The 23,555-nt window shown below is 45.0% G+C and overlaps 1 protein-coding gene across 11 annotated transcripts in view; it reads left to right on the plus strand.

Moving 5' to 3' along the window:
- Nucleotides 1–23,555, plus strand: part of TENM4 (teneurin transmembrane protein 4) — a 1,610,848-nt gene that overhangs the window by 1,576,478 nt on the left and 10,815 nt on the right. For all 11 annotated transcript variants that reach the window (XM_030476261.1, XM_030476262.1, XM_030476263.1 and 8 more), the window contains 4 exons: nucleotides 3,817–4,052; nucleotides 10,120–10,416; nucleotides 11,617–13,231; nucleotides 19,082–19,224. In XM_030476261.1, coding sequence (XP_030332121.1) covers nucleotides 3,817–4,052; nucleotides 10,120–10,416; nucleotides 11,617–13,231; nucleotides 19,082–19,224 — 2,291 coding nt within the window. The remainder of the gene's footprint in view (nucleotides 1–3,816; nucleotides 4,053–10,119; nucleotides 10,417–11,616; nucleotides 13,232–19,081; nucleotides 19,225–23,555) is intronic.

The raw sequence follows: 23,555 nt of genomic DNA on the forward strand, positions 1-23,555 counted from the left end.
GTGTTCAAGGCCAGGTTGGACACAGGGGCTTGGAGCAACCTGCTCTAGTGGAAGGTGTCCCTGCCTGTGGCAGGGGGTTGGAACTGGATGAGCTTTAAGGTGCCTTCAACCCAAACCAGTCTGGGATTCTGTGATCACGAAACAGGCATGATCTTGATAATGCCAGCACCAAAACTCACCTGCCTCACCTGCATCCTCAGCACCCCTACGTGCTGGTGCAGATGCATACTCACACCTACTTAGCCACATTCCCTCACTCTGTAGTTGCTCTGCAGTTGTTTTCTGCTTCATTCTCAGCCAGCACCCTTGCCGTGCAGTCCTCCATCATCATCACCATTCTTGTTATAACAAAAAGGGTTGCATAAATCTAGCTGCACTTCCAGCCTACCCCTTTGCTTCATTCTCTTAATGGCTTCCAACTTAGCAGCTACTCTTATCCTGGAACAGGTTTCCAGCTGGATGCTGGGACCTCTGTGATTCTTTGTTCCCTGGCTATTCAAGCATTCAGAAGGAAGCATCCAGGCAAATGACCATCTCTGTCCTCAGAAGGTCTGTATTTGAGCTAAAGGGCTGGTGTGGAGAGGCACAAAGGAGCAAAGAGAGATAGGCAGCCAGGGTAGGGCTGGTGGGAGCAGTTTGTGGCTGTTGGAAATGAGCACAGTTCTGCTGGTGATGGGAAAGTGGGAAAGTGGAGGACTGATGAGGCGGAGGAAAAGTGATGAAGAGGGAAGTAAAAGAGGAATTAATAACAGGGGGAAAATGTGCTGAAATACTGGTAGGAGCAGAAGTTGTAGTGCACAAACCACGCCAACCTAGAGCTCCAAGTTCTGAAGGCTCTTTAGGGTCAGGGTGAGCCATCATTCCTGTTCCCTGGGGCTTGGAGAAAAGGAGCAGACTTTCAGACTGCTTTCTTCACTCCCCAGCTCTCATTCACTCTTAGCCTGTGCCTGATGGCAATGGAGTGTCAAACATCATTTCCCCTTGTGAGGAACGAAGTGCTCCAAGTGAGACCAACGTGTTCCAGAGTCACATTTGTTCCCACATCACTCATATATCCCTCCCCTCTCTCTTTTCCTAAAAGCAAGTGCCTGCTGTGCCTGAACACTGCTTTTCCTGCCTCTGGACAGGGCAAGTGAGAGGGTGCCAGCCCCTTCAAGCCATCCTCACTATTCCTGGAGGGAACACAATGTCTTTCTTACTCTTTACTTCTAGCCTGCAAAGCAGATCCAACCTCTACCCTGCCCCATCCATCCACTCATATTAAGACATCTGGCAACTGCACAGGCATGAGGTTGGCTTCACCTCAAGAGCCTAATTAAGCAATAGAGCCCACTGTTGGGGGCTGTTTAGAGACATAATTGACTGTGATGTGATTTATACACCCGGAGCTGAAGGCACAGTTAGATAATGGTGCCACAGTCAATTACCTCATTGTACTGCCCTCGAGCACAGGGCCACTCTTACCATCAGGACATGTGGTATTGCAAACACCTTAACTATCTTTAGAAGTATACAATTATGGAAATGCTTGGATCTAAAGAAACTCACTTTATCTCTAAAATGATGATCTGGATAACATTGCAGCAGAGGTGGCCTGTGACCTGCTGAGGCTGGCTTTCCCACAGGCATTAGGGACTGTGAATTCCCAAACTAGGGTAGCTGTTTATTCATGGCAGCGCTGTAGAAACTGAAGCAAGAGTTACCCAGGGATGTATCGAGCACAGCTGAAATGTAATTTGCCTTCCAAGTGCTTCTCCAGGGATGGAGCTGGAGCCATTCTAAAGGTCTGTGAGTGTCTTGCCCTCTCCGTTGTTCTTCAAGCAAAATGCATATTTCAGATTCCCTTTGCTCATGCATGTTCCTTCTGGACTCACAGCTCTGTCCAGCTTTCCCAAATCCTTGGTGAACCTCTCAGGAAACCTGGGTCACAGTGTGAATGGGTGAGATCTGACAAGGCATTTTCAGAAGGTTATGGATTCCTGTAGGATGGATTTAGGAGCCTCTACAGCTCACAGGCACCTCAGCACCTCTGTGGGATTTTGTCCTCTGGACTAATGGCAAAGTGAGCATTTGTTCAAGGCCAAAATAGGGCCTTAGAGTCAAAGCAGCATAAAATACCACATCCCGTGGCCCCTGGATTTCATGTAGCCCTTGAGAAATGGCTTCCAAAGCCAGGCAAGAGTCTTCTCTTGGGATAATGTTGGACATAGAGGGTTTAAATTCCCCACGCTGTACCACACTGCTGGTAACAATCCACCATAACCCCTCCATGCTGCTTATGTGACACAAAGGGAACATCACATGTCCAGTGAATTTCATGGTGACCTTCAAGCTTTCCCCTGTTTCCTGGAAGGAATATATTAACTGTGCAGAGGTCTTTCACTGATTCGATATAAACTGCATCTGCTACCACTTTCTCACCAAACCAAGCATCTGGGAAGTGTGACAGCCCCTTCTCTCCATTTGCAGAGCCAAGCATGGAGTGGGTTTGATCCTGCTGGAGTCTATGTCAAAAGACCACCAACTTCACTACTCAGTGGTATAGCTGCAATACTTGGATCTACATTATGGGTCACTGCTGTATGTTTATAGTGGCAAAATCCAGTGCCACCACAGTTTGACACTATTACTACTGTGTACAGTGAGTTGTGGTCCTGCTGAGATTGGTAAGGCAAGATTCCAGCTGGCTACAACAGGAGCAGGAGCAGACTCACTATAGGAAAAGACCAACTGGTTTCAGGTTTCCTTTCCTAATAATACCAAACTGTGCTCTTTGCTGATCTGTTTTGTCCAGGCGAGATGATAATACAGCTGTGATCTCGTTTCCTGCTGTGCTATGGCAGAGCAAGTAGTGAACAAAACTCAACTTGCTTCAGAATGGAAAAACAATTGACATGAATTTTTAATGGGGGTTTTTATTCACAATTAGGTACTTATGGCAGCCTGGGAGACAGAAATGGTGATATTTTCCATCTCTTGAGGAGCTTCAGATAAGGCAGTCTTTGTATAATGTGCTTTTAAAGCCATTCCGCACTGAGCAAACCTTATGCTTTCTTACCCTTCATGAGCTCCTCTCTACAGAGAGAAATGCCAGCTGGAGATTCAAAGGATGGGCTTTCAGCCTGCCTCATTCCTGAAGGATGTGAAAAAGATATAGTTCTTCTCTTTCACTCCCGAAGTCCCAAATCCTGGCCACAAATTCTGCTGATCTTTCATGAGCTAGCGGAGGCCAGATGTATGGAGATGTGTGGGAGCTTAGTGCCTCTGCTTTCTCTCCAAACATGAGGACTTTGGTTGCCTCCTGAAAGCCTTCCCAGGTGAAAGGGTTTGGCTGTTGTTTGGGGAACTGGTGAGCATTAACTCGCTGTGCAATTTCCTGTCACTGGTGAGACAAGGAGGTGGCCTCATTTTTTCATCTCTTGTGGTGGAATTGGGATCTTGAAGATATAAAAACGTGGAAAGTTTTCATCCGGACTGTGATTTAAAACACATATCTCACCACCCAGTGGTTTAGCCTAGAGGAAGAGGTTTGAAGCTGTGCCCTTTGCTAGGGTATTACGTGGATTTTATATTGGTGCCTTTTTTAACTTGTGTAAGACCTTTCTGCAAAATTTGAGGTGCAGAACCTCATCAGAATGAAAATGGGGTTGTCCATCACTGATGAAACCAACGTTCTGTTCACTGTGAATAGGACAGGTGAGTGACAGAGTGCATTTGGTGACAACCATCAGAAATGCTGATGAAGCTTGGGTGAGGGGTAAATGAAAAGCTGGGGCTCTATCATTGGGTTTCAAAAGATCTCTTTTCTGTCTTCAGACCAAGTTCGAAACAGCTACTACATCGGTGCTGATGGCTCTCTCAGACTGATGCTCGCTAACGGCATGGAGGTAGCCCTGCAAACAGAGCCACATCTGCTGGCTGGCACTGTCAACCCCACGGTGGGGAAGAGGAACGTCACCCTGCCCATCGACAACGGCCTCAATCTCGTGGAGTGGAGGCAGAGGAAGGAGCAAGCGAGAGGGCAGGTCACCGTCTTTGGACGTCGGCTGAGGGTAAGTGAGAAGCATTTTGGATTCCACTTCCCATCTCATCAGTTCCCAGTCTCATGACAGAAAGGCATAGGGCTTGTGTTGTCTGCAATAGGGATGAGGCTGCAGGACACAGAACTAGCTGTTCATTGCCAGTGATAGAGCCTTTATGACTTGAATATATCTTTCTGTGCTGATGTTCTCTTAGCCATCACAGGATTGCTGATTTGCCTACAAGTCTTCTGCAACACTGGGAGTGTGTGATCTCCCATAACACGATGATTAACCACAAGTTAACCTCTGGTTCAACCACAGGTTTAACCATCATGTCAGGCTGTTTAAGCAAGCAAGGGACGATAATAACTATAAAATACTGCACCAATTAGTATAGGTATTTTCTAACCTTACTGCTAACAGTAACAAACCTGAGCACCAAAAGCTTTCTAAGCATGAGGATAGGCTGAGACAGCTGGGCTTATTCAGCCTGGAAAAGAGAAGGCTCCTTAAGGGGAGACTTTAGAGCAGCTCCAGTGCCTAAAGGGCCTACAAAAAAGCTGGAGAGGGGTTTCGGACAAGGGCCTGTAGGGACAGGACAAGGGAGAATGGCTTTAACCTGCCAGAGGGGAGATTGGGATGAGCTCTGAGGCAGAAGCTCTTCCCTGTGAGGGTGCTGAGGCGCTGGCACAGACTTTTCCCAGAGAAGCTGTGGCTGCCCCATCCCTGGCAGTGTTCAAGGCCAGGTTGGACACAGGGGCTTGGAGCAACCTGCTCTAGTGGAAGGTGTCCCTGCCCGTGGCAGGGGGTTAGAACTGGATGAGCTTTAACGTCCCTTCCAACCCAAACCACTCTATGATTATGTTTCACTGGGAAGCCTCAGAATAATGTCTGGATTCCTGATGCTTGCTGATCTGTTGAACTTGAGCTGGGCTTGCAGGGCAGTGCATTGCAATTGTCATTGTTCCCCGAAGTGTTACAAACAGCTCCAGCCTGATGATCCTTTCAGTGCTTGAGACTGATGTGTTTTGAAAACCTTGTTCCACACAATGCACCGCAGACTTGTCAGGGCTGTTTAAAGATCTCCCCCTGCTAACTGCTTGGCAAGGCTGGTAACTTGTCATAGAAAGTCCTGTGCACTCACCCTGCACCTTGCTAGTCCCAGTCATGGGTTGATGAGCGGTTCCTGGGAAGCTGCTCAGCACCTGGCAAATTCAGACCCTCAGAGAAAGATGCTTAGTGCTGTGCGATGCCACCAAGCAAAAGGACTGCAGCTATTCAGTTGCACTTCAGCTTTGCAGCAAATATTAATCATAGAATCACAGAATGGTTAGGGTTAATGATCTGGTTTCTGGATATATGTTTCCCAGTCCTTGCTCTTCACCTCTCCCAATTCCCTGCTGCATGACCCCTGCCATCGTGGTGTGATTTCTCCCACCTCTCCACACTCACACTTGTCAAGTATTACTCTTCACCCTCCCCAGCCCAGCCTCTGCTCTTTTGCCCTTGTTTCAACAGCCTCATATTTTGCTATCAGGAGAAAACAGTAGTGAAAGCTGAAGCTGCTCCTTCAGTGAGAACTGCTGTATATATACCTGCAGATCCCTTTGGTTTGATTTATCTTGGGTATTTTAATTCTATTTTCTTTTAAAAACCAATGAAATGATCGGGCAGGTCTTCTGTTGAAAGGAGAGACCCTTCTGAAATCTGTCACAGCTATTTGGTGTTCAAAGCAGTTTCCATTCATTTAGCCACAGCTCAGCTGCCCACGTCAGTTTTATCTTCACATATTCTCACAGTGGATTCAAATACAGAATGTGTCTTTGTTTTATATTGTCCTACAGTTGGAAAAACACTTGCAAAATGAGTTTTCAGGCTAGTTACTGATGTTCCTATAAGTCTGCCAGCATTTATTCACTTTTTGAGCCTATCAGGACCCTTCTAGGGAAGCAGAAGAGCATCTTACATGGTTGAAGGACTCAGTTATGGCTCTGTTCAGGGGTTCAAAACAGCTGAGGGTGTACGAGATGTTTTAAGCTGCCTGTCTGTAGCTGCATGGCAGCATCTGCACCCCTAAGACATAAACCTGCAAGGTGCTAATTGCCTCCCTGGGGATTGCCTGACATTTAACATGCTCTGTGTGTCATGTTCTCCTCTTCCCTCATCCCAGTAATTGCTGCTTTCCCTGGCAAGGGAGAAGCTGAGGGAAATTAAGTTCAACATGTTTTTGTTCATTTGGGGAAATGTTATCATTTTCAGCCATATGTGAGTAAATCACTGCTTTCCCTCTCCCCTCACCCCCACTGCTCACATGAGACAGCAGCAAAGACATGGTGCTCCATGGGGAAAGAACATGCTCAAAGAGGCTGCAGCATCATTCTATGAAGCCTTTGAGATGAGGAGAACAGGATCTGGTCGCTATAAAAGAGGGAGTTCCCCTGAAACCAGCAGCCTTTGTTCTGCTATCGCGTGGGTCCATATTTTATGAGCTGTGGTCCTTCCTCCCATGGTTGTAGGGTATTCTTGGGGACTGATGACCTCTTGCCATGAACTCAACCAGCACCCAGCATGATGAGACCAGTTGCACAGCTGCCTTCTTGACCCTCCCTAGAAAATAATACAATGCCTATGTTGCTCTATTGCAGGGGTAAGGCACAGGGCAGGGACTTCTTCATGGATGAAGGGAAAGAGGCCAGACCTGATGCCTTTTTTCCAATCCCAACCTGGCCCAGCACTTGGCCAGGCAGCTGTAAAGCATCACAAACATGTTAAAGCAGCTGCTTTCCCTTCTCCTATCCCACACACCCCGTGCAAAGTTGTGATACTCTGATCCACCCACCCAATAGTGAGATATCTCCATAAACTGGCTGGCTACAAATTCAACCCATCACTGGCCAACAGCAGCACAGGGTCCATTCGCAGTGGGAGCATTCGGCTCCAAGGAACAGAGCTCCTTCCTTTTAAACAAACTTGAGGCTTTCAACGAAGAAGGACATAAAATAATCCCTGACAATGGAGCAAATAGGACAGCTGAAAGAGAGCTGCTGGCTCAGCTCTTTTATTCCTTTAACCATGGAAACTCCTGTTGTAAGTCACTTCGTTTTTCCCAAGACCTTGGCAGCAGGTTAATGGTGGCATCAAGAATTAGTGTCCCAGACACTCTCCTGGACCGACGTGACCAGAGAGGGATGTGCTGCTACCATTCCTGGTGTGTTGACTAATGAGGACAGCCCAGCATCATCTCCACAAGGTGTTGAGGTCTGGAGATGCTCACCCCAATGGTTTTAGCAATTCACTGGGGAAATTGCTTTGTAGGCAACCATTTATCACATGGATGTTGTTGGCTCTGGGAGTTCTCATTGCAAAGTATTGTTTGCCCTTCTCTGCTGAAGGTTGCCAGAGTGTTTTCAAGAGAAATTTTCCCTTTCTGTGCTCTTGTGCTTCCAGAGAGATCAGGGCATGGTGTTTAATTATCATTTAAGCTAAAGGAGCTCCATAGGAAGCACTGGAGAATTCAGAGACAATGGTGTGATTATGCTCTTGCTTTCCCAGAGCAAGCTAAGGGATTGAACGAAGTACTGTGGAACATGAGTCTGAGGTTAAATTTAGTCTCTCGCACATTATAGAGGGATATCAAATACACTGTGAACTGTGGATTTAGATTTACCCTGTCTCAATCTTGTGCTGATCACAAACCTTGTCAAACGCTCTGAGGGGCAAAAGCATTTTGCAGGAGCTTTTCAGACCCTGTTCCAGGTTAAGGTCTCAGATGTAGCACCTTATTTAGCAGCTCACCGTAACACATGGTTATTGAACTGAAGCCTGCAGCCCTTTCCGTTCTTCTGCAGAAAATTCCCAGAAAATTCAAGACATGCCATTGAACAAAGATGAAAAAGATTTAGGCCCTGTTCAGAGGATATCCAGCAAGGGAGAGTTCATGTTGCCCATCACCTTGAGGGGTGGCTGTTGGCACTGCAGCATTTCTGGGAAAGAAGAGACATTGCACCAAGAGAGCAGGAGAAAACAAATCATTAAATCTCATGAAAAGGTATATTGGTTCCAACTAGTCCTGCAGAAATCGCTTGCCAGAGCGTGGGGAGAGTGAAATTACTTAGGGCACTGGTAATGGGTTACAGAGATTTGGACTGAGCTTAAGAGCCATCCAGCGACCTGTTATTTGGTCTTTCCAACAGAGGAATGGCACTGCTGCTGGCACATGGGTCAGGGGACCATTTTCAGCCTGTATGACAATCCCAACCCTGGAAGAGCTATTTCCAGCTCTCTTGGCAGAGACGAGGAGCAGAAGAAGCTGCAGCTGCTGGGCTGGAGCTGCTCTGTGAATAGGTGGAAGGCAGAGATGCTATTCCTTCCTGCTTTGCTTTTTTTGCAAGCAATTGCCACTTCTGTTTCCCTATTTAGGGCAGCAAGCACCTACAAGATACCAAAACACTCTTAGTTCTATGTGTGCATCTGTACTTAAAGTCTTGATAGCTTTGTAGTTATTTTCCAGCTCACCTGTTACAGCGGGCTGTTGGCTGATTCCTTCTTCCATCACAAATGTACATTCTATTTTACACATATTTAATTAGAACATTATCTATTTTCCACAACACTTCTTCCCTCGAGTCATGCCCGCCTTCTACCATTGTTATTCATTAATTGAAAATCACTGTTGCACTTGCCTCCTCTTACATCATCCTCATAATTACATCATGGCACTGATTCCCCAGCTCCTGAGATGCTCTTTTGAATTCCAATGTTGTGGTGTCTCTAAGCTTCAGCACAGACATAGAATCATAGAATCACAGAATAGTCAGGGTTGGAAAGGACCATCTACCCACACAGCACAAAAGCACTGCAGTGGTCCTGCCTCTCCCTCTCCTGTTCCTCCAGGGCCAAGGAACCCCTTCTTTCTTCTTACCTTATCCTTTCTCTTGCTGTTTAGCTCTCAGGTACTCCTAAATCCCTCAAAATATAGTGGGAGTTCAATCATACACCCTAAAGCCATGGCTAAGATCAAAGCCAAACCAGGGCTGAGAACAGTGCTCAGGTCAGGAGTGTTGGCCTTACCCAGAGGGGCTTAAGGCAGTGTTTTTAACTTGGTCTGAAGACCTTGCAGCAAGCAACAAACTCTGGTTTATTGACTGCAGCTAAAAGGCTGCAAAGGGAGTTTGAAACTCATCCAGGAAGAATCTGCACCTTTCTAGAAAAAACAGGTTCAGCAGCTGAAAGAGGTTTAGAAGTGGTGGGATGGCAAAAGAGCTGCCTTCACTGGCAAGCTCATACTGGGAATGTGGGGTTTTCATCCTTGCTTAGTGAATTGCTGCTGTGGTTTCTTTGTGAGTCTCCTTGCACACAAGTTGTATTATCAGATTCTTTTTCTTTTGCTGTGTGCTACAGTCCCTGAATCAGAATGTATTCCTGCTCCTAGCTTTGAAGTAGATACCTTTGATCTTTGGAAATGCAGAGGCAGTGGAGGTAACAGGAGTGTAATTATGCAACACCGAATAACCTCAGGACAATGAGCTCTCACACAAAAGTTCCTGCTCTGTGTAACATCCACAGTGGTCAAGGCCTCCATACTTCATCTCAGGGGAAAGACTCAACCTCCAGTGCCTGCAGTATGTTCTCTCAGTATATGAACTCAGAGAAAAACTCTAATTTCCACTATGTTGACAACATCCATCTTCTTTCTACAAGTATTATTTCTGATGTGCATGACAGCAAGACTTATATAACCTAGGTTTGATAAGCAGAGTACCTCTCAAATATTCCTTTCAATCAGTTGTCACTGTATCTTCTGTAGGTCTATAATCACATCTGCTCTAGCAGTTCTAAGGCTAGGTTTGGGGTATGAGCAATATTCCTTCACCGTGGTGATGTTTTGGGAGTACTTTGTTTTTCTGCCTCTCTCCTCACTGAAGTCAACAGAAGCAATGTATGATAAGTCTTTGCTTTGAAAATTGCCTCTTATCCAGAGGCAATGAACAGATGGATGCTCACCAGTGTGGTCTAAAGAGGTGTTTGGTGAAGAAAAGGGTAGTCTTTGTAGCTTAAACTCTTTCCAGCTTCCTAATTCTCCATCTCTTTCCTGTAGGTTCACAACAGAAACCTGCTGTCCCTCGACTTTGACCGTGTGACAAGGACAGAGAAGATCTATGACGACCACCGCAAGTTCACGCTCCGCATCCTCTACGACCAGGCAGGGAGGCCCAGCCTCTGGTCACCCAGCAGCAGACTGAATGGGGTCAACGTCACCTATTCCCCAGGAGGACACATTGCAGGGATTCAGAGGGGCACAATGTCAGAAAGGATGGAGTATGATCAGTCTGGCAGGATTACATCCAGGATCTTTGCTGATGGCAAATCATGGAGTTACACTTACTTGGAGAAGGTAAGAATCCTCTTATCAGTCAGAGATGGCGCGTTTGGTGCAAATGGGCTTTACTCCTTTGACTTTAGTAGAGCTGTGCTCCTTTACATCAGCTGATTTATGGTTCTTATGGTCCAGTATTCCTCTTCTGCCTACGCTAAGGTGCACGTAGTAACTTTCATGCCAGACCACCAAAAAGCAGTTGAAAATAGCCTGAGAAGTTTCTTCCCAGTCACACTGAGAGCTTGTCTTAATGCTGTGAAGCTTTGGCATTTGATTTTTTAAGCACAACATTCCTTTGTTGAGCTAGCTGCAATATAAAATATCTCCAGGTGAAGTCAGAGGAGTGAACAGTAGGAATTTCCAATAGGATTTTCCATGTCAAAACAACCCATACAATCTGACATCCTGCCTTCTTTGAGGGGCCCATTCCTGCTTCGTAGGAAATACATGTAATTAATACATTAATACATGTAATTAAGTGTGAGGCATGAATCCAGGCAGATTGTTGTACCGCACTGCAGCATTTTCCGTAGTCTGCACTCTGTAGGTTGGCATGGGACTTAAATCCTTCCGGGTACTACCATTCATCATTACACTGCCCAGTGTTCTATAGATCCATGTGCAGCATACCTGGGGCTGTAATGTTCTATTCCTGAGTTTTGCACAGGGCCTATGCCTACAATAGTTTAAGGAAACTACAGTAACATAACTTTTAAAAAGCAAAATATATTGACTTGCTCCTTGTATTATACAGCCATGTGGATTGTTTGTTATATGCAAAAAAAATCCCAGAACAAATAAGCAGGCAGGCAGAAGTTTGGAGTAAGAGAGTAATAGAAGATATGGAGACACAGTGAATTAATTAGGCTTTGGAAGGTGTCAGGGGATACTTTTTGAAGCATTGTTTAAGTAGCTCTACCAATTGTATTTATTTAGTGTGTAAAAGCTATTGGCACAAGGAATTTGAGTAGAGACAGCTAGCTACAGGGTATTGATTGAAACAACTGAGCATTCTGAACTTAGACCTTCCTGTGACCCACTCCTACTTGAGGACACTCGATGTGCTGTGCACACCTCTCACCATTTAACCCTGTGAGTGCAGTGTATCTCACTCACCCTGCTCTTTGGATTAGAGAATTTTGCAGGTTTTGTGAGAGTTTAGTAGCGTTTTGCCTGAAAACCAGGACTATAACCTGTGCTTTTCTTCTTCCCATCCAGTCCATGGTGCTGCTCCTTCACAGCCAGAGACAGTACATCTTTGAGTTTGATAAGAACGACCGGTTGTCATCGGTGACCATGCCCAATGTTGCTCGGCAGACTTTAGAAACCATTCGTTCCATTGGTTACTACAGGAACATCTACAGGCCACCAGAAGGCAACGCCTCGGTCATTCAGGATTTCACAGAGGATGAGCAGCTCCTCCACACTCTGTACTTGGGCACAGGGAGACGGGTCATCTACAAGTACGGCAAGTTGTCCAAGTTAGCCGAGATGCTCTACGACACCACAAAGATCAGTTTCACTTATGATGAAACTGCTGGCATGCTGAAGACCATAAACCTGCAGAATGAAGGGTTCACCTGTACAATCAGATACAGGCAGATCGGGCCCCTCATTGATCGGCAGATCTTCCGCTTCACTGAGGAAGGCATGGTGAATGCCCGCTTTGACTACAACTATGACAACAGCTTTCGGGTGACCAGCATGCAAGCAGTCATCAATGAGACACCTTTACCCATTGATCTCTACAGGTATGATGATGTGTCAGGAAAAACTGAGCAATTTGGTAAATTTGGAGTCATCTACTACGATATCAACCAGATTATCACCACTGCTGTCATGACTCACACTAAACATTTTGATGCCTATGGCAGGATGAAGGAGGTCCAGTATGAGATATTCCGGTCTCTCATGTACTGGATGACTGTGCAGTATGACAACATGGGGAGAGTGGTTAAGAAAGAGCTGAAGGTTGGCCCTTATGCCAACACAACTAGGTACTCATACGAATACGATGCTGATGGCCAGTTGCAGACAGTGTCTATCAATGACAAACCCCTCTGGCGTTACAGCTATGACCTAAATGGAAACCTCCACTTGCTGAGTCCAGGGAATAGCGCCCGGCTTACACCGCTCAGGTACGACCTCAGGGATAGGATTACTAGACTGGGGGATGTGCAGTACAAAATGGATGAGGATGGCTTCCTGAAGCAAAGGGGCAATGATGTTTTTGAGTACAATTCAGCTGGCCTGCTCATCAAAGCCTACAATAAAGCTAGTGGATGGAGTGTGAAATACCGCTACGATGGCCTAGGAAGGAGAGTGTCTAGCAAAACCAGCCATGGCCATCACTTGCAGTTCTTCTACGCAGACCTGACCAACCCAACCAAGGTCACCCACTTATACAACCACTCGAGCTCCGAGATCACCTCCCTTTACTATGACCTCCAAGGCCACCTCTTTGCAATGGAGCTCAGCAGCGGTGATGAGTTCTACATAGCTTGTGATAACATTGGCACTCCTTTGGCTGTCTTCAGTGGGACTGGCTTAATGATTAAGCAAATACTGTACACAGCATATGGGGAGATCTATATGGACACCAATCCCAACTTCCAGATCATCATTGGCTACCACGGAGGACTGTATGACCCCCTCACAAAGCTTATCCACATGGGACGGAGAGACTATGATGTGCTAGCAGGTCGGTGGACAAGTCCAGACCATGACATGTGGAAGCATCTGAGTAGCAATAATATAATGCCTTTCAACCTGTATATGTTCAAAAACAACAATCCCATTAGCAACTCTCAGGATATCAAATGCTACATGACAGGTAAGACATTTAAATTCATTAACATATTCAAAAGCTTGCCATGGTTTAACCCCAGCCAGCAGCTAAGCCCTCCACTGCTGCTTCCTCGCCCCCCTCAGGGGGATGGGGGAGAGAATTGAAAGAGTAAAAGTGAGAAAACTCAGGGGTTGGGATAAAGACAGTTTAATAAGTAAAGCAAAAGCCACATAAGCAACTCCTTGTGCCCACCCCAGCCCACTCTCTAGTGGGGTGGTGTGAGGAGCAAAAAGGCCTTGACTCTGTGTAAGAACTGCTCAGCAATAGAGAAAACATCCCTGTGTGATCAACACTATTCCAGCACAAATCCAAAACATAGCCCCATACGAGCTACTATGAAGAAAATTAACTCTATCCTGGCCAAAACCAGCACAATAGGTTTCTTTTCTCTTAGTATCCTGGTCACCATGAGGTTTTCCAATGTTTAATACAATGGACACTAGCTTTTTTTTGTCAGTTGACCACCACATCCAGAGCATGTTTAATTCATTAGCATAGATGGAGATGGTAATTCCCGAACTTGTTTACTTTTCTTTTATTTGGTGTTCTCTTTATTTTGCTTCCAGATTTTCATTCCCTCAGATATCCCAAGTTTAGCTACCAATTAATGTGCTGATAACCTTTCTCTTTGTAGAGGGGCAGCTCTGTTTGCACAGTTTTGTCTAGAGATTTATTTGTAACTAAACAAATGACATGCAGATTTGTTTTAGCAGAATGACAACAGCGGCTTAAACCTTTTACTACAGTCAGCCTACACTAACCATGTAGTTAATCAAAGTTAATCTGCACCATAGGTTTAACAGTTTCTACTAAAAGTCAATAAATGCAGGTGGGTTAGACTCAAAAGCCAGGTTTTAGGCTATACCTACCCCACAGCTTGACATAACTTGTGAACTGCTTCCTCGGGACTTTGTTAAATGGCAATAACATGAGGTCTATGTATGGAGGTTTTATACAAAAATTATTCTGTAGGTTAAATGTCCTTCTTGTATTCATAGCATCCTAGAATAGTAGTATCATTTAGGTTGGAAAAGACCTTTAAAATCATTGAGTCCAACCATTAACCCAGCACTGCCAAGGCCACCACTAAACCATGTCCCTAAGTGCCACATCTACACGTCTTTAGAGTACCTCCAGGGATGGTGACTCCACCACTTCCCTGGGCAGCCTGTTCCTATGCTTGACAACTCTTTCTAATCTCCAGACTAAACCTCCCCTGGTGCAGCTTGAGGCCATTTCCTCTTGTCTTGCTGCTTGTTACCTGGGAGAGGAGGCTGACCCCCACCTCACTATAACCTGCTTTCAGGTAGTTGTAGAGAGTGATAAAGTCTCCCCTAAACCTCCTTTTCTCCAGGCTAAATAACCCCAGTTCCTTCAGCCACTCTTCACAGGACTTATGCTTCAGACCCTTCACGAGATATGTTGCTCTTCTTTGAATATGCTACCTGTGCCAGGGCCTACCACCCTCACAGTAAAGAACTTCTTCCTTATATCTAACCTGAACTTCCCCTATTTAAGTTTAAACCCATCACCCCTTGTCCTGTCACTCCAGTCCGTGATGCAGAGTCCCTCTCCAGCATCCTTGTAGCCCCCTTCAGACACTGAAGCTGCTCTGAGGTCTCCACGCAGCTTCTCTTCTCCAGGCCTAACAGCCCCAATGTTCTCAGCCTGTCTCCATACAGGAGGTGCTCCAGCCCCTGATCATCCTCATGGCCTCCTCTGAACTTGCTTCAACAGCTCCATGTCCTTCTTATGTTGAGGACACCAGCACTGCACACAGTGCTGCAAGTGGGGTCTCACGAGAGCAGAGCAGAGGGGCAGGATCACCTCCTTCGACCCGCTGCTCACACTGCTTTTGGTGCAGCCCAGGCTACATCTATCACAACTTTCCCATATGCAACAATATCTGTGTTCCCCTAAGTTATGAGATTGGCTTAATAGCAAAAAAAAAAAAGTTACAGAATATAAATCCTGGGTTGTTCTATTCCACTTGGTTTTCCAGCCATTAGGATTTGTGCTTCCAGGTTCTTCTGCAATAACCACAAGGATTAGATTGTTTGGGGTTTTTTTTAATGAAAAGCTGTTTTCTCCAGAGCTGAGAAGTTGATGCCATGAGGGAAGTGAAATATGCCAAAAGATGCAGACTAAGATCCTGTGTGATGGCCTCACTCTCTGATAATTAAGGCTGGCAGGGAATGCTTTGAGATAACTTCTATCAGAAAACGCTCATTTGTCAAAACTGAATTTGTTAATGGGAGAGGGTTGAGCTTGAGAGATTTCTCAGCAGAAATGTTGTAAACAGCTCTCAAAATTGCCTCAAGGACAAATTCTGAATTAGCCTAGAAGAAAACTTCCTTCTTGTTTTTCAACCTTTGCAAGTTAATTGTAAACTAATGATTGAAAAGTGGAAAGGAAAAATTAAGGAGTCAAAACCAAAACGGAAGATTTGTATTTGCAATTGTTGCCTTAAACTGATCTATCATAGAATCACAGAATCATAGAATGGTTTGGGTTGAAAAGGACCTTAAGATCATCCAGTTCCAACACCCTGACATGGGCAGGGACACCTCAGACAAGACCAGGTTGCTCCAAGCTCCATCCAACCTGGCCTTGAACACTGCCAGGGATGGAGCATTTACCATTTCTTTGGGCAACCTGTGCCAGCGCCTCACCACCCTCACAGGGAAGAACTTTTCCTTATATCTAACCTGAACTTCCCCTGTTTCAGTTTGAACCCATGACCCCTTGTCCTATCACTCCAGTCCCTGATGAAGAGTCCCTCTCCAGCATCCTTGTAGCCCCCTTCAGATACTGGAAGCTGCTCTAAGGTCTCCACGCAGCTTCTGTTCTCCAGGCTGAACGGCCCCAGTGTTCTCAGCCTATCTTCACAGGGGAGGTGCTCCAGCCCCTGATCATCCTCATGGCCTCCTCTGGACTTGCTCCAACAGCTCCATGTCCTTCTTATGTTGAGGACACCAGAACTAGTTGTTAACAGTTCCTTCAGGACATATTGTCAGAGTTTTGTTTTCCTGCTTAAGTTAAGACAAGACAGAATTTCCAGTCCTGTCTTGGTGCAGGTGAAGAGCTTCCCACCCAGCTCTGATGATAAAATCGAGATGTTTAAATCCAATACTTTAATATTTTATATGCATTGAATAACTTTTTCCATGGTCTTAAAAGTTCTATTTTTAGCTTTTCAAGACTACACATTTTTTAAGTCCTCTCCCAGTGGTGCATGGAAGAAACAGGTAACCAGATGGGATGAGTGCCGTGATGCAAAGCTGCTGCTCTGGCATTTCCTCCTGCTAAAGCTTTCAGGCACCTCATGGGCAGGACCCATGACGAAAGTGTCCTTGTCATCACAACCAAATCTGCCCAGATTTGGGCACAGGGAACCACTTTTTGTCCCTCTATCCCCATCCTGGTCCTTATGTCCTTATGGGAGCTTGGCACCCAGGACAAAGGCGAACAACACGTGCTTTGGTCTGCAGTGATGAGGTTTCTGAGCTCATAAGTACAAATTGGAGGCACATGTAGAGGAGAGAGCAGAGAAGCAGGTATTTATGTTTTGAGAGGCCCATTGTTAAACATGAGCATTTTAGTGATTGTACACTTCATGGCGCAGAGTTTTGCTGCCAGCTTCAGCAATCCTGATGGATTGAACTGACATTTCCATTACATGTGTCTGCATTAAGCACCCTTTTTCTTTGCCCTCAAATGAATTTACTGTGAAATGTGTTGGCAGGGTTACTGTAGCTGAAAAAAAACAAAACCCTCTGTGACGTGAAATGCACTTTTCTGTCAAAAAACTTGTCACTGCCTCTTGGCAAATTAATATTTTCCCCTCTGGTTTCTCAGCTCCACACCTTCCTCCCATGTTTTGGGGTTGCTTCTTTTTCTGTGTGTGTTCTGGATAGTCCAACACCTCTTCCCAAAAAGAACAAACTCCTGTTTGCAAATGTTTTGAAAGTCAGTTTAGTATCAAAAAAAAAGCCTGTCTTGAATCTTTCAGACACGTTACATGTTTTTTGGCTGTTCAGCATCCCTTCTCTGTGTTCTTTTTAACAGTTGTGAAGTGCTTGGGATATGGTTGCTGCACCAATGCCAGCCTTCACTGGTTTACTTTGTTCTCCTGACCACCATGTCTACAATACATACATCAAAGGTCTTCATTTAAAGAAGAAGTTCTTTACTGTGAGGGCGGTGAGGCACTGAAGAGGTTGCCCAAAGAAGTTGTGAATGCTCCATCCCTGGCAGTGTTCAAGGCCAGGTTGGACAGAGCCTTGGGTGACATGGTCTAGTGTGAGGCATCCCTGCCCATGGCAGGGTGTTGGAACTGGATGATCTTAAGGTCCTTTCCAACCCAAACTATTCTGTGATTCTATGACTCTATTTCAGATGAGAAGGATTTGGAAGCAGGCTGGCTTAACAGTAAGCAAGGAAAAATAATCAAATGGACCTTTTAATTTCTTTCTCTCCCCCCCAACCTCTCTGTTTCAAGACACTCCAAAACAATCCGTACATTGAGTGAACAGAAGTGTTTTTATTACAGAAATCCTCCTCCTTCCACATGGATTGTCACAAGGGCTTCTTGGACATCTGCCCAATTGCAACGTTTTGGTCTGTAAGAAAACAAGCAATAGATAGTGTGTTTGTTTGGCTCCTGGTTCTCCAGTCATCTGGAAGTGCCTTATTTGCCACTCACATCCATAATGTTCTTTCTTGACCAGCTCTTCAAAATACTCATTTAGGCTCATAGGGAATAGAGAAGAAATATTCAAAGATGCCTATTTGGTTATTTAAATTGATCCCTTTTTCACATTGTTTCAACGTTTATTGAGTTTAGCAAAATGAAAATCAAGCCTCTTGCATGTCCAGCTTGAAGCAGAGTGATCACCAACACAATCCTGGTTACATCCAAACACTTAAGACCCCATGGAGCAGATATTAGTTAAACTTTGCTTTCATAGAACCACAGACTGGTTTGGGTTGGAAGGGACCTTAAAGCTCATCCAGTTCCAACCCCCTGCCACGAGCAGGGACACCTTCCACTAGAACAGGTTGCTCCAAGCCCCATCCAGCCTGGCCTTGAGCACTGCCAGGGATGGGGCATATACACTGATTTTCACTATAATGTACCTTGCAAGTAGTGTGGAGGCTGATTTTAAATGTCACTATAAAAGATGACATGTGACTTTACATTGCTTTAATACTTAAACTACACCCTCTTATGAAAAATGCCAAGAAACTCAGGACTGAGGTGGAAATGCCATGGAAAAAGCAGAGGAAATGTCCATGAGCACCTACTAAATGACTGTGATGTTTGTCGTGGATGTCCTGGTATTCTGGCTCACATATCTCTATATTTAGTCTTCAGCCTGCAGGCCCTTTGAGAGTCCTCAGGAAGAGAAGTATCGTCGCCGAGATTACTGTAGGACTGAACAACACTTCTCGTTCAGCTGGAGCATCTCAACCTCCATTAGTGTGTTGTTGTTCCTGTGCTTCTCCTGCATACCCTAGAGCAGTGCCAGGTTCCTGCTGATGAAGGGTAGATGTGGCATTGGCTTTGATTTCGGTCATTTGGTCACTGCCAAGACTTCTGTTTCAGAGCTGGGAAATGCAGAATTGGACTGTGGTTGGAGGTGGAAAGCTCAGCTTTGACACATGGTTCTTTCAAGGACCATTAAGATTTGTGCTTTTCACACAAAGTAGACACTCGCCATTTTGGCCAGACTGCTACAGTGCCAGGCACCACAGGGTCCTCCTCTGTGCCTTCTCCTGGGCAATCCTGCTGGAGAGATCAGATAATCTATTTATGCTTCTCTTCCCTTCCAGATGTCAACAGTTGGCTGCTCACCTTCGGGTTCCAGCTACACAACGTCATCCCCGGCTACCCCAAGCCAGACATGGATGCGATGGAGCCGTCCTATGAGCTAATCCACACCCAGATGAAAACCCAGGAATGGGACAATAGCAAGGTGATCCATGCAGCTCCATACTGTACCTCACCCCCTTATCAGCAATCTACCCAGTTGCATTCTTTATTAAAAACCCTCTATCAGCATGTTCTCTCAGATAAACTGGCAGATTAAGAGTGACTCAGTCCCCATTACAACAATGAAATCTGACTAAATAATCACATTTTATGGTCCTTTCTGCTATGGTGCTTTTTGCTGTGATATTTTCTGGTGGTTGCTCAATGAAGTGGTGTGTTCCTGTTTCTTTCTCCCACAAGAGGTCCTGTTATCACATACTGCAGGCTCAGTTCAAATGCCTTTGCACCAAGGGTGCTTGGAAGTTTGAAAAAAGCAAATCTTGATACAGAATCCATTTCTATAGATTTTTTTGCTAGAAATTTATTCAGTCTGGTTTAAAATGTCTTAACAAGTCCCAGTACTTCCCTAGGAAACTGTTCTGCATTGCAGTGGGTCTCACCAGAAGGAAGTTTTAGATGAGAGTTAACTTTCATTTTACCTGATGGAGTTTAATCCCAAGTCATCGTGTCCTACTTTTTAGAACAGGCCTGCATCACAAGCCGTTTCAGTAGAGACTTGCACAAAATTCAATGATTAAATTGGCAGGAATAAAAGCTTTTACAGCCCAATCATTTCCCCTTCTCTTCCTGTTGGGAATTATTCAGCTGAAAGATGGAGGCAGCACTGTTAAAGGTTTGCACACTGAGTCAGGATCTGAGAGCCCTGGGTTACTCCCAGCCCAATGCTTATCGGTTGTATGACCTTGCAAAAGTCATTTGCTTCTCAGGATACTCTTTCGTCTCCTAGCTTGGTTTTATACTGGGATTGCTCTCATCTGTTTAGTCTGGAGCCTCTTTAGGCTGAATTCCTGCTTGCTGTGTATTCAAACATCACAAGAGCAGTGAAGCACCAACGTGCTTGGGGAGATCAGGATATAACATTTAACATATAACACAATAAAATGATAACAGTAGGAAGTGGAATTGATTCCAGCTGCCCTCCCAGCCTCTTTATCTATGAGTTCACTGAAATCTCACTGTCCTGCAGCAGATCCTTGAGGTCCTGAACATATATTAAACCAGGAAGGTAAAATACCGTGTCATATTTCCCGAACCACAAAAGGTACCGCTCAGAGGTATGAACAAGATACTGTGCATTAATAGAATAGTCATGTGTCAGCCCATCCTTGGTGCTCAGCCTCATAGCTATGGTGAGGACAAGCTAGAATGTACCAGCTTCAACTTCAACAAGAGATTTATATTAAGCCTTATCACTTTATAATAGAGGAGGACAAAAAGAACTGTGCCTTTTGCTACAGTGGCTGAGTTGATGCTTGAAAACCATTACGCCGCAAGAACTCGGTTGTGTTTTGGAGCTCAGAGACTCCTCTTTTGTTTCTCACTTCTTTGGATTAAACAATAAAATGCTAATAGAGATTATTTCTGTAATGAGAAATAGCCTGAGGATTTTTCCTCCTCTCTGATGTGGCACAGGCTCCCTAGGCAAAGCTGTACAGGAGAAAGCAAACAGGGAAGGCTCGTTCAGAGACCGCACAAAAGATTGTCTCTGAATCCTTATGTGCAGTAGATAATAACTCTCACAGAGCTGCAATAGAAATTGTGATTATTGGTGTTATCATTATTATTATTATATCATTATTCTATCATTAGTTTATTATTATTATTATTAGACTTATTGAATAGCCAAGTAACTTGACAGCTTGAGATGAAGAGTGACACTTGCTCGTGCAGGCGGCTGAGCTAGAAATAAAACCAAGGATCCCCCCCTCTTCCATCCACCCACTTTAGATGAATCTGCTTGAATGAGCAATGAGAAAGAAAGGAAATCTCCATGTCTCTTTCAGGTTTTTAAAGCAAAAAGCTGCAGTGAGGACCATGCAGGGACCTGCCCTCTTTTAGGGCTTTATATAGCCATGGGGCTTCCAGATGAGTCACTTTTACAGTCAAGTGTTTAAAGTGGAATTTAACCATTGCAGGCTGTTTCATATCCTTCCCCTGTGTTATGACAGCAACAAAACATGAGCATTTTTATTGTAGTCTACGCTTGCAGGATCATGCTGTGATAGCAAGTGGCTCTCAAATGTGATAGAGGAGGATCCCCTTCCTTTCTGTGGCACCCAGCATATTGTAGCATATATTTGCATACAATAACTCCATTCACAGTATGATACCTGAAAACATGATCTATTTTCTCCTGAGCCTGTGTGCGCAACCAACACTGATGTTTCACAGGAAGTTCTGTTCACTCCCAGCCTTTCCAGCCATATATACATGCTCCCAGACACAACCCAGCTCTCCTTTCTGCTGGTTCTCTCGTATTTATTGATGAAGCACGTGAAAGAAAACAACAACTTTGGAAAATTTCACATAGCAAATGGCAGAATTAAACAAAGGTAAATGGAAGCACAGGAAATATTTTAGATAATATGAATAATATTTTTATAAATATTATATTATCAGTATTTTTAGACTGAGCAAACTGTGAAATGATCTTTCAGAGCATATGGAGTAAGCTCCAGATCTTTTGTCATTGAAAAGGAGCCTGGACAAGGCACTGGACAATGCCCATCCTGCTTGCAATCAGGGATATTCACTGGATGATGTGCCACAGCTTTCTCATCTCCATGTCTTCCAATCCCTGGTTTCTCTGAGTCACATACCCAGATAGACCATAGTAAATTTGAGCTACTTCACTGGCTTCACAGATCAAAGCTGTGGCCCAGCAGATTGAGTCAGTTCTTTTATCAGAGAGGAATGAATAACAGGACCACGGCAGCAAAGCGACTAACTCCACATAAATGGCTGCTGTGTTTCTCTTCAGAGGGCATAGCCAGAGGGCCCTAGCGTCTCCTTCCAAAACATTGTTGGTACTTGCCTTCCGGGGCTGGAAGATGAGAGAGATAATTCTGACTTTGAGCATCCACCAGCTCAGAAAGAGGCAGCGTGTCATAAACCTTGCACTAACCCCCTGCAGCTTTGCAGTGACATTTAAAATCCAATACTCTGTTGTGCAGCACTTTCCCCCCACCCTCTTCTCTGTGACCATGAGGCTGTCACTAAATTGTTTGTTGAACAAGTTCAGTGTTATTGGCAACAGGGGACTCTGGGTGACCTCTGGCATATTGCGGAGCTGATGTACTTGAATCCAATTTCTCTTCTTCTTCTTTTTCCCTCTTTTTTTTCCCCCTTCTCTTTTGTCTTGTTGAACTGTCAGGTAATTGCTTGAGCCAGAACAACTCTATTTGCAGGGAGGAGTGTTTTGGAGTCGGAGCTTATATTGTTAACTACATCGTATTATTAACTACCCTTCTCTCCATCCCATGAACACTGTGCCTCCAGGAAGGCTCCTGTTTTCTGCAGTGCTCATTCCAGGCTGTGCTGGAGGAGCAGCTTTTGGTATCCCTTATGGAACAGCATTTTGGAGCTCTGGGATGCTCAGCCAGGGAGTGAGCTGCAGGGCTGTGCTTTCTGGCAGAGCTTCTCCCAAGGACAATCTGTTTGAGGGATTGGCTCTGCCAATGTTCATCATTCAGGGACAGCATCCTGATGTTGAGGGTGCTTTGTCCTGGGCTTGGGCCATCACGCTGTCTGCACCTCTGTCCATCAGCCCCTAGTTATGTTCTGCAGAAGTAGTGGCCAGTTTTTACTGGATCCAATGCAGGGATGGGATTTGAAGTCTCAAAGGCATTAAACTTGTGAAGCTTAATGAAAATAGATGAGCAAGAAAAGAAGGCAAATCCTCTTATTTCCCCACAGATGGAAACCTGCTTGATGAGCTCAACTTCATTATCCCCTTGCAGCTGTGTACACTGGAAGGGTGGAGGAGAGACCTGTCCTCTAAGCCCAAGAGTGTTTCACTCATTGCTAATCAAACAGCATCTACAGCACTGGCTTTGCTGGTCAGCTCACCTCCATTGTCCCACTTTGTGGTTGGCGGGTTCTTAAGCAGGACAATTGCCCCTCAGCATGAAGTGCAGCCGTGCTGATGGCTGGGTGCTTGATAGGCTGCTGTGCTTGGTCTCCATGTGAATGGGGACTCATCATAAAGTCACAGAATTAACTAGTTTGGAATACATCTTGAAGATCACCAAGTCCAACCTTCACTCTCTTCAGGTGATGGCTAGGTGAAATGGAGGGAAGAGGCTGATTCCCAAAGGGTGGTTTTGTTAACAGAAAGGGAGGGGGTAAATAAGAAGTTTATTTCAGAGAAATCATAACTTCCAAGCCTTTTAAAGAAGTGGCTTTCTGTGTTGTAAGCCATATGGTGGCAAGAGAAACACCTATCTGTATGGCACAAGGATATAAACGGCACAA

This window comes from Strigops habroptila, chromosome 2 (assembly GCF_004027225.2).
Source record: "Strigops habroptila isolate Jane chromosome 2, bStrHab1.2.pri, whole genome shotgun sequence".
Classification (NCBI taxonomy): domain Eukaryota; kingdom Metazoa; phylum Chordata; class Aves; order Psittaciformes; family Psittacidae; genus Strigops; species Strigops habroptila.